This window comes from Colossoma macropomum, unplaced genomic scaffold, assembly GCF_904425465.1.
Source record: "Colossoma macropomum unplaced genomic scaffold, Colossoma_macropomum, whole genome shotgun sequence".
Lineage (NCBI taxonomy): Eukaryota > Metazoa > Chordata > Actinopteri > Characiformes > Serrasalmidae > Colossoma > Colossoma macropomum.
Genome location: NW_023494795.1, coordinates 30731652 through 30746541, shown reverse-complemented (window position 1 = coordinate 30746541; position 14890 = coordinate 30731652). Strand labels below are relative to the sequence as shown.

General features: G+C 38.0%; 1 protein-coding gene across 2 annotated transcripts in view; it reads right to left on the bottom strand.

The window, feature by feature from the left end:
* Positions 1 to 14890, bottom strand: part of cd109 (CD109 molecule) — a 39632-nt gene that overhangs the window by 7782 nt on the left and 16960 nt on the right. Inside the window, exons 16-27 of one of the 2 annotated variants that reach the window (XM_036582166.1) lie at positions 14287 to 14376; positions 14079 to 14157; positions 13210 to 13306; positions 12731 to 12845; positions 12507 to 12620; positions 9415 to 9633; positions 8636 to 8777; positions 6332 to 6508; positions 3341 to 3422; positions 2838 to 3066; positions 2330 to 2501; positions 756 to 946 (exon numbers count right to left, since the gene is read on the bottom strand). In XM_036582166.1, the coding sequence (XP_036438059.1) occupies positions 756 to 946; positions 2330 to 2501; positions 2838 to 3066; positions 3341 to 3422; positions 6332 to 6508; positions 8636 to 8777; positions 9415 to 9633; positions 12507 to 12620; positions 12731 to 12845; positions 13210 to 13306; positions 14079 to 14157; positions 14287 to 14376 (1707 nt within the window). The remainder of the gene's footprint in view (positions 1 to 755; positions 947 to 2329; positions 2502 to 2837; positions 3067 to 3340; positions 3423 to 6331; positions 6509 to 8635; positions 8778 to 9414; positions 9634 to 12506; positions 12621 to 12730; positions 12846 to 13209; positions 13307 to 14078; positions 14158 to 14286; positions 14377 to 14890) is intronic. The other variant, XM_036582167.1, reaches the window with a different exon arrangement.

Sequence of the window (14890 nt, the reverse complement as noted above, 5' to 3'; positions counted from 1 at the left end):
ATATGATGTAAGTACAAGTACAAGAAGTACAAGTCTTACATAGTACATACCTGTTTATTACCTATAAACTAAACTGAACCTGGGCTGTAAAAGAAAGCAATGATTCTTTCTATGGTTTTACTCTTTACCAGTCTTTACTATTTATTTCAGAAAACTATCATTGTGCCTTTTTTTTACAGATTTTTCCAATTTACATTCCTGCTCAAATTACATTGAAATTAAGTGTGAGTATATTTGTATTAACCATCTTGTTTCTCCAAACATGTCCTTTATCAGCTTAATAGCTAGAACCTGTTAGTCAGGGATATTTCAGCATTTTAGTTTAATTTAGCAAGACTGTCTTGGCACTGCTTGGTACAAACTAATTGAACAGTTAGGTGTATATATATATATATATATATATATATATATATATATATATATAAATAATTAATTTGAAGTATTTAGCCTGTCCATCCTCTGCTTTTAGACCTTCTGTTAATATTTAGGGATATTTCAGCACACCTACAAAGTTCAGTCATAGAAGTTGGTTGCATTTGCTGATTCTCACAATTCTAGTAATCCCAATTACACATTTGGTCCTTAAAGCCTTACTCTACATTTCAGATAGAGTTAATATTGTACTTAGTGTTGGAGGCTTATGTGTAATTTTCTGTTAAATATGTTTTCTTTTTTTCCTGGATTTTATTTTGTACAGTACTGTTTAAACAAGGTGGACCTGATAAACTGGCTATTCAGTAGAAGAGTTTTATTGCCTGGGTGGAACTGTATCCTCCGAGATGGTTCCTCTGCTGGCTGAGCCACTTCATTAGACTGAAGCCGTGCTCCACACTGCCTTGTTTGTAGATGGACAGCAGCGTGTAGGCCGCCATTTCAATGTCTGCTGAGCGCGGCTGCCAAGAGTCCAACAAGCTGGAGTCCGGAGAGCTCCATGTGGGCACATCATCTGAAATACAGAGAGCAAAGCCATGAACACCTGTGCAACATCTGCCTTTTTTAAAGTCTTTAACACCAAGTGTATTAAAACAACCCCAAACAGCAGGACAGCTGGGCAAACAGAATCTCTTCGGTTACACTGTCCATGTTGTTAATACACTGCACATATGTTCTTTGAATTTCCGATTTCAGAAGCATTCAAATTTGGCATGTTTAAGTGGGAAAGGTAAATCTGCATATAAACATATGGCTAATGGCTAGTTTTCTATTGATTTTACATTGCACATCAAATGTTTGGAGACACCTAGATTTTCCAGGTAAAACACTTGGAAATATTTGTGCAAATCTTAGTGACACTGCTGCCTTACAAATAAAGCCACACATTTTAGCACCTTTCAGGTGTTTAAACCATTTTTGGGCAAAAAGATTTTCACAAAAGTTTGGAAAAAGAAAACTGTCAAATCGCTATTTATGCAAAATCTACTCTTTATAGCAAAGAAGACTTTGCAGTCATGAAGCTCTGAGTATTTCCGCACAAAGTATCTCCAAACCTTTGATGGGCAGAATAGATGCATCTTCCAGCCCAGCTAGTTTAATTAACCTTAGCAGGGCGGTGGAATGTGACAATATTTTTCCATGTGCTAGGAGAAATGAATCCTTTGCAGGAAAAAAATTGCAGAAGTGTGAAAGACCATTGAGTCTGCAAGTCTGTACATTTTCATTTATATATTTTATTTAAAATATCCAAGTGCTCATGGAAGTTGTAGTTAATTATTCGTGAGCTGTTTCCTCACTGCCCAAGTCATCATGTGAGCTGTGACACAGGTTTAGTTCTTAAGTTTATGGTTGTTGTAGTCCATCAAGTAATATGAACAATACAGAACAAACCTGATGTCTGTAAAGAAAGGGCCACACGATGTACAAAATGGCCAAATGTTGTTTAGATTGGATCTGTGATGTGCATAAACCCAGCAATGATATAAGATTTTACTGCTTGCCTGCTGAAAAAAATAAGTCCTCCTGAACACGTCTCTGGATTTGAAAGCCAAAACACGTCCTGTTGCCATTGCCATCTTTAGCCTATATGGTTTCTTTATGCTGATTTTAGAATGAGCTGATTAAATTAAAAATCACATATGAAATAACTCTAAGCCTTACCTTTAGGTAATAAACTATTTCATTTCCTGTTTTGAAATGTATGACTTCAACTATACGTTCATTACTGCTGGTAAAAAATTTCACTTATTGAGATTTATACTTTTTAGAAACGTTTTATGTAGTTTTAAGTAATTTGTTCTACAACACTTGCAACTTTTATAGCACCAGCACTAGATGAGAGTGCTCAAAATTTGACATAAAAAAACATCCTGTATCTCCTCCAGTGTCTACTTACTATGTATCTGGGCTCTGTTCATCAGCTCATTGAGGGCGGTGGTAGCATGCGGGCTTTGGGCCAGAGAGAGTGCGTAGGTCACTAGACACAGGCTGTAGTTACTGGAGATGCCTCTGCTGAGTTTTAAGGTCAGGTAGTTTATAGCAGCAGATACCTGGCCTGAGAAGGTACGCTAACAGATTACAAGAAACAACAACAAACAGCATATTAACCCTTCAGTTTACATTACATTTATATGTAATATAAATTGACCATTTATATATAGTCACATAACTATGTTTACATATGATTTACATTCTGTATTGACAAGTTTGTGTTTCCATCTCTGACAAGATTGATCATTTTTTTCTTTGCCCAATGCAAAACTGCACCTTCTATCAAATTCAAGTCATAATGAAATATCTCCTCTTCTACTTATAAACACAAATATGGTGAAAAATTAGAATTCACACTTTCATCGGAATTTCTCTGCTTTGAGTGTGAAATAATTAAACAAAATACCCCATACATTGTATTCCACATCCTCCAGAAGGGCCATAAGAACATAAGCAGTGAGAGACACAGAGCTGTCCAGCCCGCCCTGTAGCTCGGTGTGGATGACCCGGCCCGGCTCTTGGAAGGCCCCGTCTGGCCCCTGTTGGGCGCTCAGCCAGTAGGCCGTCCTCATCAGCACTGCCTCATCGATGTAGATGAAGGCCCGAGCCTGGAGGAAGCACCTCAGCACAAAAGCAGATAACCTAGAAGTAATGAAGAATGTAACCAGGGGTTTGTGTATTTGACCATAGTTGAACCAGCCACATCACTTGAGATCCACAAGCTTCAAGACATGATGTATAATCGGGCCTGTCAAAGTTAACATCTTTAACATAACTGCCGTATGAATTGTGTTGTATATACTATGACAATAATTGGATACTATGACAAATATATATATATATATATATATATATATATATATATATATATATTTATATGTATGTGGCATGTACTTCTATGCATGAATGGGCTTACCATGTGCTACCAGAAGAGTCGCTGTCTCCAAATGCACTGAAAGAGCCGTCTATCCTCTGGTATGACAATTCGCGCTCATAACCTGTTTATAATCAGACAGCCAACACTTATTACTATTATCTCTTTATGACTTAATAACCTATTTCTTGTGATTCTTAATTCAGTGGTTTTACCAAGATATGTAGCTAAAACATTTAAAGTAATATGAAGCCACAGGTACAAAAAACACAAGAGAACGATGACAGCCTAATCACTGTTTGCTAGCTTATGTAGCTAATACAGGAAGTAATCCATGTGATCTGTGTGATTGCTATTTGATGAGGCTTCTCACTTGTTGACTCTGATCTGGGGGTTTTAGCCTGTATTTTTATGCTTTTAGCACTGTAGACCTTTTTCAAATTTCCACTTTATTCTGCTGGAAGTACTTGTTGCAGGGTTACACAGCTTCTGCTAAAACAACACCAATGGCTGAGTAGACCATAGACACATACATAGATGCTGTGTTGGGTTCAGTCAGGCATGTCAACACAGCTGCCGGACTGCACTCAGTACAATTACAGAGCAGAAGTTAAGGAAAGGTAGCATCCAAAATCATACTGTTTCAAGAACATAGAACACTCAGAAAGTGGGACAGGATTGTATAATCATGAGAATGCAAATTTTCTCTGGCTTTTATTAAGCTCATTTGATTTAATGACCTATACTGGGTATCTTTACTTAATGTGAAGTAGTTGTACTATTTTATACAGTATATTTCATACATTGAGTGTGTTTAAATGCGCTCAATAATCCAGTCATACTCGGATCTCTGCAGTTATCTGATTATTCAAATGGTCATGTAAAAATCACACTCCAGTTTCTTCGATCGGAGTAAAGTCTAGAAATCCGATTAAGAAATCTGATAAAGGGAGCTTGATTTAAGCTCAGTAATTAGATTTCTCATGTATACTCTTGCTGGATTTCTTTAGGATTCCTCAGTCTGTGCATGTGTGAAAACAGGTCACAGTACCAGAAATAAGCAAGCAGTGTTTAACACAGCACCTGTGAAATGGCAATAAAACACTTTCGGAGCGACACTGAAACCAAACACATGACTGACAAAATGAAGGATTTAAATATTCTTCAACTTCTATATGATGCATGTTCATATTTTCTTCTTCTTCTTCGAGTTTATTCGCCGGTTCTAAGGAGAAATCTGGTTATTGTCTCACTCATGTGAACCAGGAGTTTTTGCGTTTTCTGATTACTCAAGTGCACGTAAATGCGTTGATCAGATTACTGACAAAATCAGATTTTCTGCAGTTATCGGATTATTAAGACAATCATTAATGAACATCATTAAGAAAAATGAATTGTAAGTGGGCATTATAGATACAGCATATAATCACATTAGATTAGCACCTTCTTGCTGCGTTTTGGGGGTCCTATTCCATTTTTATGTGCATCAAGATTATTTACATTTATGAATTTGTGTGTGAGACTGTTGTGTTTCTACCAGGGCCAGCGCTAAACTTGTCTATTTTTTAACGTCAGGTGCAGACGATACTTCTCCTGTTGTTCCAGACAGCTAATGTTTGCAGTTACAAAACAAAAATAAAAGCACCTGAGAGTAGTCTGTGTGACCTAGATACTAGCTTTTTTTTTAGCTCTCAGTATATACACAGCAATTTGTCAAAAATGAAGAAATCTGCTTTGCACTTGCAAACATATTGATTGTCATTAGATCACCACCTGCTCAAGAGAGATCAAGTCAGTTGAGTAATAAGCAAGTTATTGCCGTTTTAATTCGAAAAGTCATAATAGCTCAATACATGTGTATTTGGTGACAAGTGAGTCTTTACCACTCCAACAAGGTTAATGAGCAGACGTATTGCCTCAATTAAGAAGGACAGACAACATGGCATCTATGTATTGTACAGCTTCCCTAAGTGCTTGAGCTCTTACCTCAGTTTCGATGGCTTCTCAGCTGATGAGGAAGAGGAAAAATGGGTTTGTGCATTTAGGTGAGACAAAGGCATAAACTTTGTCATAAGGAGGTGAAGTATCTTTGTGTCAGCATTTCACTGCTGCTGATTAATGTTACACTGAAAATGAAGACTGATTGAGCTTTAAAGTTGGTGCTGTTACCAGTAGGCCTGGGCGATAGGGCGATGTAGTCAGATATTTATTAGCTAATTATTTTTAGATATCGCCCAGGCCTAGTTACCGGCCACTTTCAGTTCAGTTTCATGTTTCCCCTCAAAATGCTGCCAGCTTTTGAGAGAGTAAGTGCTCAGCGGGGAGTAGACTGGACTGGAGCTTGTGGTTGTAGAAAACGTCTAAACGTCTACAGTGGCACTACGGACCTAAATGTCACGGCACACCCCCCTGCCTGTATGTTTACCTTTTTGCCATTTAGTTTCTTGTTAGCAAAATCTCCAGCTAACATGGCTAATCTAACTTTTGGTTGTAGTCATTTTCACCTATCCATCGCTTTAATCACTCTGTAGATATTAGCTGCTGTAATCGTAAGTTACTCCAATAGCTGTGAAGGAATTCTCCCACAAAGAATGTATGTATGCTTTATTCAGCTCACACAGGACTAACACAGTATTGTGTGTTTGGTGGTCTCCAACCATTGTGGACACATCCTTGAGTTTCATTCTTGGCCACGAGATGAAGTGACGTACCTTTCCATGGTGAGCTACGTGATACAAACTCCAGTATTTCTGAGGTTAATAACCTTCTGTAAGGCAGTAAAGGAATTTGTTTCACCCGGTGTTTACATACCTCCATTTCTTGTGAAAAGAGCCTATTAGGCTGTCAAGGGATCACAGTGTTTTGATTGTAGCATGAAAATAACTACTGGAGACCTTTTTTGCCTGCTACTTTCTAAAATATTTGATGTTCCAAATTGTTCCAAATTTTGGTAACAATTTCACGGGGTAAATTGTCTACTTTTGCCATTGAAAAACTAGCTTGAAAGTGGTAAAGAGGTTAGACTTAGCCCACCTTGTGTCATGTAGGTCACAGCTTTGCTACGGATCTCCTCATCAATCCGGCCTGTACTGCTCAGATACTGCAGGATGTAAACGTTTGGGGCAAAATTGATCATGTTCTGTTCACCACAGCCATATGGCATCTGAATAAGCGCGTCCAGACCGCTGATGGATGGCCCCAGAAGGTCACCTTTCACAACCATTCACACAAACAGGAAACAGATAATGGAGTCTGACTATCAGAAATTCAAATCAAAGCACAAAAATACACAAAAATACACATGTACATACACACGCGTCAGCCAGTGAATCACCTTGCCTGCTGACCAACAGAACACCCAAGTAAGAGAGAGAGCTAAAAGACCCCCTTTTCCGCATATTTACAGCCAGCACCACCTAAAGCGGCGCCCATGTTTACACCAACCCACTACAGCTCCAAACAAGCAGAGAGGGCCGCTAAGTAGAGTAGCGTGACAGAAAAGAGAACGTTTCACTGCCTCATGCGCCCAGGGCAAGGAACATAATCACACAGCTGCTGGCCATAAAAGAAAAAAAAAAAACATGCAGAAGAGTGAACTACAGCCAAGAGTGCCATTATTCCCCTGCTTCCCTTCAAATATTTATGGATCAACTTGTTTAGGGGCTTATCATCTTATGTCAGTGTTTCCAAGGAAGGCCTATGTTTTATTAGACAAATGAATAGAGAGAGAGGGGAGTGAGAAAAAGGAGGATGAAAGTGAATAAGAGAGATAAAAGGGATTGTGAGTGAGTTAAGAAGTTAGAAACATAAAAAGAGGGGAAAAGATAGGAATCATGATTGTTGTTAAAGCAAGCAATCAAATATGCTTTAATGTCTTCTAACAGTGTTGTAACATTGTGTAGTCAGCAGCCATAAACACTAAGGGCAGAGCACTGCTGAATGGTGGTTGAGATAATGTAGTGGATAACATCATCCTATTCTCGCGTTTCGCGTAACGTCACACGCGTATTGTCATGGAGGACCGAATCAGGGGGTGACTACCCTAGCGCAATGCCTTTAATATGCTGTGCGACAGAAGCCGAGAATGACGAGAGACTACACTCAAACTCCGGGTTTAGAGCCCCCCCGTACTGTATAGTTTATATATTTTTCTGCTGTACACAACTCATTTAGCTCCAGAAGGGATTAATTAGCTAATAATATAAGGTATTTTAACCAGGGTAACCACAGTTATGCAGTGAAGGGGTTGCAGGACTGGAGCTGAGGAACTGCACTAATTGCAGTAGCAAACTTACAAAATCATGTCTGTCGAAACACAACATAGTTTTTTCGACCCACGACATTCAGTCTGATATTTATCATTTATGTTACTCCATTCAAACTTCATTTAAATCTCCAGACACAGAGAAGTAAAGTTATACCCGGCTGTTTGCAGCTCCGTTAGAGGGACAACTGTTCATATCTCGGCTGTTAACATTAGCAAAAGTTATCTAAAGGCTAGCATTGTTCATATCTGTGTTAATTAGCTGATGTCGCCTTACCCTTCCTATGATGACAGAGTTTTTTCTCCTCTTTATGCAACACCATGGAACCCACACTGACGTGAAGAGCCAGTAGGCTTCTGTGCTTTTAAATGCTTTGAGACTCTCCAGAATAGGGAGAGGGGTTTTGTATGAGATAAATATATATGTCAGGAAAACATAACTTTCCGCCAGTTTAATGGGACCAGGAGCTCGGGGGGAACTGTATAAGTGTATAATAACTGTTTGTCAACTTCTTCTCCTCCCAAGTAAGTTGATTAATTTTAGCCATCTTTCACCTCTAGTTACATTTGTGCAGCGCAGCCAGAAATTCAGTCCCAAATATGGCGGCCACAACAGAAAAATCATGACTGAAACCCTAGAATACACGGAAGATTGAAGTTTCAATTACTTGTCCAGGCAGGAATGCCACTGCTACAGCAGTAAGAGTTGGTGAGGTGCTAGTGTGGTCGTTTCTCTACTGTAAGCCTCTCGCTGTAGACCATTCCACTACAACTTTGCATCACTATAAGTCATTTCACGCTACCGCTGAAAGTAGCTCCACGGTATGTTGTAAGACACTTACAAGTTATGCTTCACTCTAAATCTACCACTGCAAGTCGCTCCACTGTAAGTAAGTCCACTCCGGTTGTAAGTTGCTCCAATATAAACCTGCCACTGCAAGTTGCTTAACTGTAAGTTATAAATCACTCCAGCCTTCCACTACAAGTTGCTCCACTGTCGCATTGGCTATATGCGTAAATGCAAATGGTGGAATTGAAGGCAAGGAGGAACAGAGCTGATCCAGTTGACATACCTACAGCAGTCACCATAGCCCTCTGACTGCCTGGCACCACATTTACAGGGAAGTTAAACTCCAGCTCTCTGGACAGGATCATCTTGTTCAGGGGAAACTCCAGAAACAGTGTCTGAGTAAACGACTGCTCTATTCCTTCGGGCTGAAGAAAAGAAAAAAAAAAGATAATGTACATTTACTGGCCATTAGAAATCTTGTAGCTCCATCTTGCTCGTGCCCGGTTCAAGATTGTAGCCCATCTGCTGTTGCACAGTTTGTTCCATCATCTAGTTCTTTATCATTGGCCAGGTTTTGACCACTGAACCACTTTTGGATATTTTTGGGTATTGGACAGCTCTCAACCGAGCAGTGACACTGCTGTGTTTGATATAGTCAGATGGAGCTCATAAAGTGCTCAGTGAGTGGAAATACAAGGTGGGTGTTTCTAATAAAGTGGATGCTAAGTTTTAATGACACGGTCAGACCTTCAAGAAGCTCTTTTACTTAATTTGATTTGTACAGAGTACAGATGCTAAGGGCTTAGGACACATAATAAATCTTCATTCTGTGTCTCTCAGTCTGCTTAATGTGGTCAGAAAAACAGGCATTTGGGGCCCAAGAAAAGGGTGGAAATTGGATTGGAGGATGCAGCTGTTTCTAAGAGAGAGAGATCATAACTGGTCAAGTGAAGTCTGTGTTTCATTACTGAAACAATATTCAATGAATGCTAAATCAATATTCAAAACTGATGAAATATTTCATCACCATAAAGCATTTAAAGGAATTGTTTTTCATGTTACCTTGACCAGGATGGTCTGGTAGACAGAATCGGAGGCATAGAGGGAGGTGGCTTTGACGATGATGGGCACCTGTCCTAATTCCATGACTTTAATGGGGAACAGCACTGTAGTGCCATTCTGACTCCATATAGACACCCTCATCATGCCATCCATAGAAGAGTCCTCACCACTAGGAGACACAAACTCAAACATACTGCTCTCTTGGACCATGACGAACACCTAGACAGGTATGACAGAAAGAGAAGGTGAAGTGAGACTTGGGTGAACACTTTTCATGTGCGCTTTAAAAAAAGTGTGCTTCAAAATATCCACTAATCCTCTAATTATATCTAATAATTATAATTTCCTCAGGGTTAAGATTTTTTTTATGATTTTTGTTTAAACTTTATTAGTATATCTCTTGCGCCCACACAGTATGGCAACCGTTACTGAAATACTCTGTAGGGGAAATGAAACATGGGTATTTTGTGCAACAACATGCTTTAGGTCACCATATCATATTTAAATAGCATATCTGTGAATTTTCACACCATTTGGACAGATATTTCATCCTGAAGAAGAACCATGAAAGTAACTTTTTACACAGTGAGTACAACTTACAGTGAGAGCTAGTCAGGCTAGAGTACGGCCTCCACACAGTGGGGTTAGCCGTAACACACTGTTAAACTAAGCCACTCATGAGGAACAATGACAGAGGTCCATGTCTCTCCATAGAAAAGTTAAGACGGTTAATTATTTGAAATTTGTATGCACAGATTCAACAAGTACATTGTAAAGATATTATGTAAATACCATATCATTTAGTTGTATCATGATGACATTTCAATAAATTTGACCAAGCCTCTTTTCATCACTCATAATTATTGTTATGCATATTTTTATACATGTATGTGTTGGAAAGCTCTTCTGGTTCAAACATGATAGACTCGTATTGAATTAATTGCCCATATTAACTAGAGGTGTCTGTTAAAATTACCCCACTCATGATGTTAGTTTTGCACAAGTTTTGTAAGTAACATTCGCACTCATTCTGCTTTTGGCTGAATTGTTTATGAAAGTAGTACTGTATCTTACACATACTCTAATACATATTCTACTGTACCATATACATGATCTAATACATATTCTACTGTAGCGTATACATTATCTAATACATATTCTACTGTATCTTATACATACTCTAATATATATTCTACTGTACCATATACATGATCTAATACATATTCTACTGTAGCTTATACATTATCTAATACATATTCTACTGTATCTTATACATACTCTAATATATATTCTACTGTACCATATACATCATCTAATACATATTCTACTGTAGCTTACACATAATCCAATACATTCTATTGCAGCTTATAAATAATACATATTCTACTCTTCTAATCTTATACTTACTCTACATATTCTACTGTGTCTTATACATACTGGAACACATTCTGCTGTATCTTAAACATACTCTACCACGTATTCTACTGTATTTTATACATACTCATACATATTCTACTGTATCTTATACATACTCATACATATTCTACTGTATCTTATACATACTCTAATACATATTCTGCTGTACCTGACACATAATCTAATACATATTCTACTGTAGCTTATAAATAATACATATTCTACTATATCTTATACTTACTCTACATATTCTGCTGTATCTTATACATGCTGTACCACGTATTCTACTGTATCTTATACATACTCTAATACATATTCTACTACCACTCATACTCCAGTAATAGAACTGGTGTTTCAGGGATAGATTAACTGGTTCCTGCAAGTAAAAGTAATGTCTTCATATTAACGCTCAGAAACAATAAAGCCTGTTTCTGCTCTGTAAAGAACCGAGAACTATGTGCTTGTGGTCTTTCATGCATTGACACAAATGAATTCCATATTGAGTGAGCTATGCTTATGTAATCATGACACACATATGTGTGTTCTGGAATGCGTTTCAGAAAGTCTGAAACTATAAACCCTGAATTAGTTTTAACCCAGCAGGGAAAAAGGCACTCTGCTTCTGCCCCCTGTGTCCAGTCTGAAATATGGCTAAGAAACAAAGGCCTGTTTGATACGTCTACCTCCGTGAAGTAAAAAGAGTTAACAGCTCTTTCATTGAAAAACTACTCAAGTGAGTTACTTTATGATATTCGCCTATGGAAAGAATAGTAACTCATGCTTAATGATTCAACATACTGGAAGTGGGCGGTTCAAAGGAGCAGCGATTGAAATTTCTGCCACCACCAGCAGCAGCTGCAGCGCACCATAGCATTGGTAGAAAAGAAAATTGGTAGAAACTCTGTTAAGAGTTCAATTCTACCAACTTTTTCCAGTTGAATTTTTTTGGGAACCAGTGGCCTCTGAATGCCTTATTGTTGAAGCCCAGGTTAATCCAGTACTATATAACAAGAATACAGGACATCAGATTTTTTCACCTTAAATAAACAGTATACACTGCAAAAGCCCTCCTTTGATAATCATCCATTTTTCCTGGTGATGCTTTTGCCATGCCAACGTTTGCATGGCTTCATGCCATTGTCAGTCACATACTACTATGGAACAATGGTTTTTTCAGCGCCAACTTGTAAAGGCAGCATAAGACTTCATTGGGTTTTGTGGACAGCTAAACTAACCTATTAGCTTATCTTAAACATTAGCTTACAATAGCTTAATTAGCTAGCTAACAGGCTCTCAGTTGTAGGTTCAGCAACTGCTTTAGGTTGAATAAAGGTCTGCCATGCTTGTTATTCAAAACTAACAAAAAGGAAATAGTAAAAAAAAAAATAAAAACAGCAAACAGCTAATTACTTCGTCAGGTTGGATATTAAGCAGAATTTTCTCCTTTTTTACTATAATGGTTGTTAAAAATTAAAATAGCTATTGATTTTATGAGAAATAAAAGTTAGAGTAAAATTACATTGATTTATTTATACCAAAAGAATACTGTTATTGGAGAGAAATGTATTCACGTATTGTAACCAAAGAAGTGTCAGTTGGTTAACTTTGGTGGTATATTACATATACTCATGACACAGCATGATACACTATAGGCTGGCGTAGAACAGAAGGCCCACCTCCAGGTCCCGGTCCATGTAGTTGAACAGGCTGACCTCCAGCAGCAGCAGCTCCCCGCGGATGATGTAAGCAGGGAGATTCAGGGACAGGAAGAAGTCTTTGAACACTTTCAGCTGTGGGAGACGCTCAGAGTAAATAAGTGTCCATTATACAATAGGTCTTTTTTCCTGTGGTATGACTGCATTCTGAATATGTTTATAACCAGTCAGTAAGCGCACGTTACCTCCACAGGAGCACTAATACCCAAGCCCAGATTTTCAGATATTACAAAGGCAGTGGCCACCCAGGAAGTCATGCTGTCCGGCACAGTCAGTGGGAGAAATGTTGTGGTAGACTGACTGTAATTCAAAGAGCAAAAAGTATCAAAACAGAAGGATTTTCATTAGTGGTCACAGACTTTTGGACCCCACTGTATGTAATTAGTACTTCTGACATTGGCATCCCACTTGTTCACTTAGTATAAAGTCCCCTCTTTTTGTTTGTGGGTGTTTAAAATAGGCCCTGAAATATTACATAAAGACTAGAAACCATGCTACACAAACAGTAGGCAGTGCCCCCTAGTCAGCGCAATGAAAATTACACTTTACTGCTTATACCAAATTGTCCTACAAGAGGCATCACTGGACATAAAGAGGATTTCTGTGGCAGGTGGTTTAAATAGAGAGAGGGCAACAGGCAGATGGGTGTTATTTTGCTCCATACTTCATGTTGATGTCCAGCCACAGCCATGTCTCAGGGAAATTCCTGCGCTGCTGCTGTTCTTCCTCCTCTAGGGCGAGCATTTGCACTCCCTCCCCTGCTGTGGGAGACAAGAGACTTTGTGAGAAAGGAGCTGTGAGCACCCCTGGTCATCTTCAGTCCAGAACACATTATTATATTTCCCCTCACTACCACTAAAATGCTATTAATCACTGTTTTCAATAATATAAAACCAGTTTGGCTACAAATACATGTACAAAATAGGTCTAATATTCTAAAATTTTACAAACAGTTTTTAGTTAGCCATAAAAATGAAGACATTTTTAATGATGAATGAAGCTGTGGATGATCCCATAATAATTCAGAAAGCTCTAATGCATCGAGGGTAACTTTTTTTTATTATTTCATTAAAATTAATATCCAGAATGGCTCATTTTCCAAATTCAGGGACCGGATCTTGCTAATCAAACAGCTATTCATGGTACTTTAGTGATCTTTATAGTTTATTATTAATTAACATTTGCACTTTTTTAACTGTTCTACTATTTGTCATAAATTCTTTTGGTTCCCAAAATACTTTAAAGAGTGAATAAACCCTTGTTTTACTTTGAAGTGACTAGTTCTTAACATTTCACTCCACACTGTGCAAGTTATAAGTGAAAAAGTAATCATTAATATGACAAGCAAACTTTTGAACAGTAGCATAGCTTTGGTCAAATTGCTACAACAGTTGATTTGTTGAGTTACATGTTTAGGATGCACCTATTTAAAACCTCCAAAACATCTGATCTCATAAGTCATATGGTCCGTGTAATATTTGCATTTAAGAGTATTTGCATTTCTCTTTCATTTACCCCTATTATTAGACTTACGTAATTCAGGCCTAAACACAGGTAGGTAGGTGTAAACAGGGTTCAGCCTCGCATCTGTCAGGACAGTCATACCACTCGCCTAGGGAACGAAACGGAAGAGCCTTTAAACCCCCATGGTTAACTCCCTTTGCTTTATTTCTTAACTATGCATAGGAGAATGGAAACATGAGTCATAAATGTGAGATCAGATAAAGCCTTTTCATGCTACCATGAAGACTGAATATGGATCCCTCATGCTCATCCAATCCAGCAGAGGCTGAGAAACCTCTGTACTGAACTTAGACAGCTCCTCTATCACCTGCAAAAAGACAACACCGTTCTTTCTTTTATAACAGTATAATAACAACACATTAGTAAAGAAACAAAAGAAAACACTCAACCCTAATGGCCCCAAAACCCACTTTGAGATCAGCATACACTGGCCAACAAAAATTAGGGGATACCATGTCTTCTTTTCAAACTTTTGAATGAATGTATTATTTTTATGGTTACTATTTAATTCAGTATGAAAAAAGACCTGCGAAGGTTTTGTTAGCGTGAAACAGCAATGTGCTAATCCATTATCACTTTATTTCTTTGTTCTTTATTCTTTGAAGTCCAAATTAAACACTTCAAAGTGGTTTATTCACTATGTATTTAGCTTCATTAATTATGGCCTATATTAGTACATAGTTACACGTCTGTTATGTGATTTATTAGTTGTAACTAGTTAGTAATTGTAATAATACACAATAAACACTAAGAGCTTTGTACCTTACCAAGGTACATCTTGTTAGTGTATACTTGACAGCATTTGAGTCCTATAAGTTCTA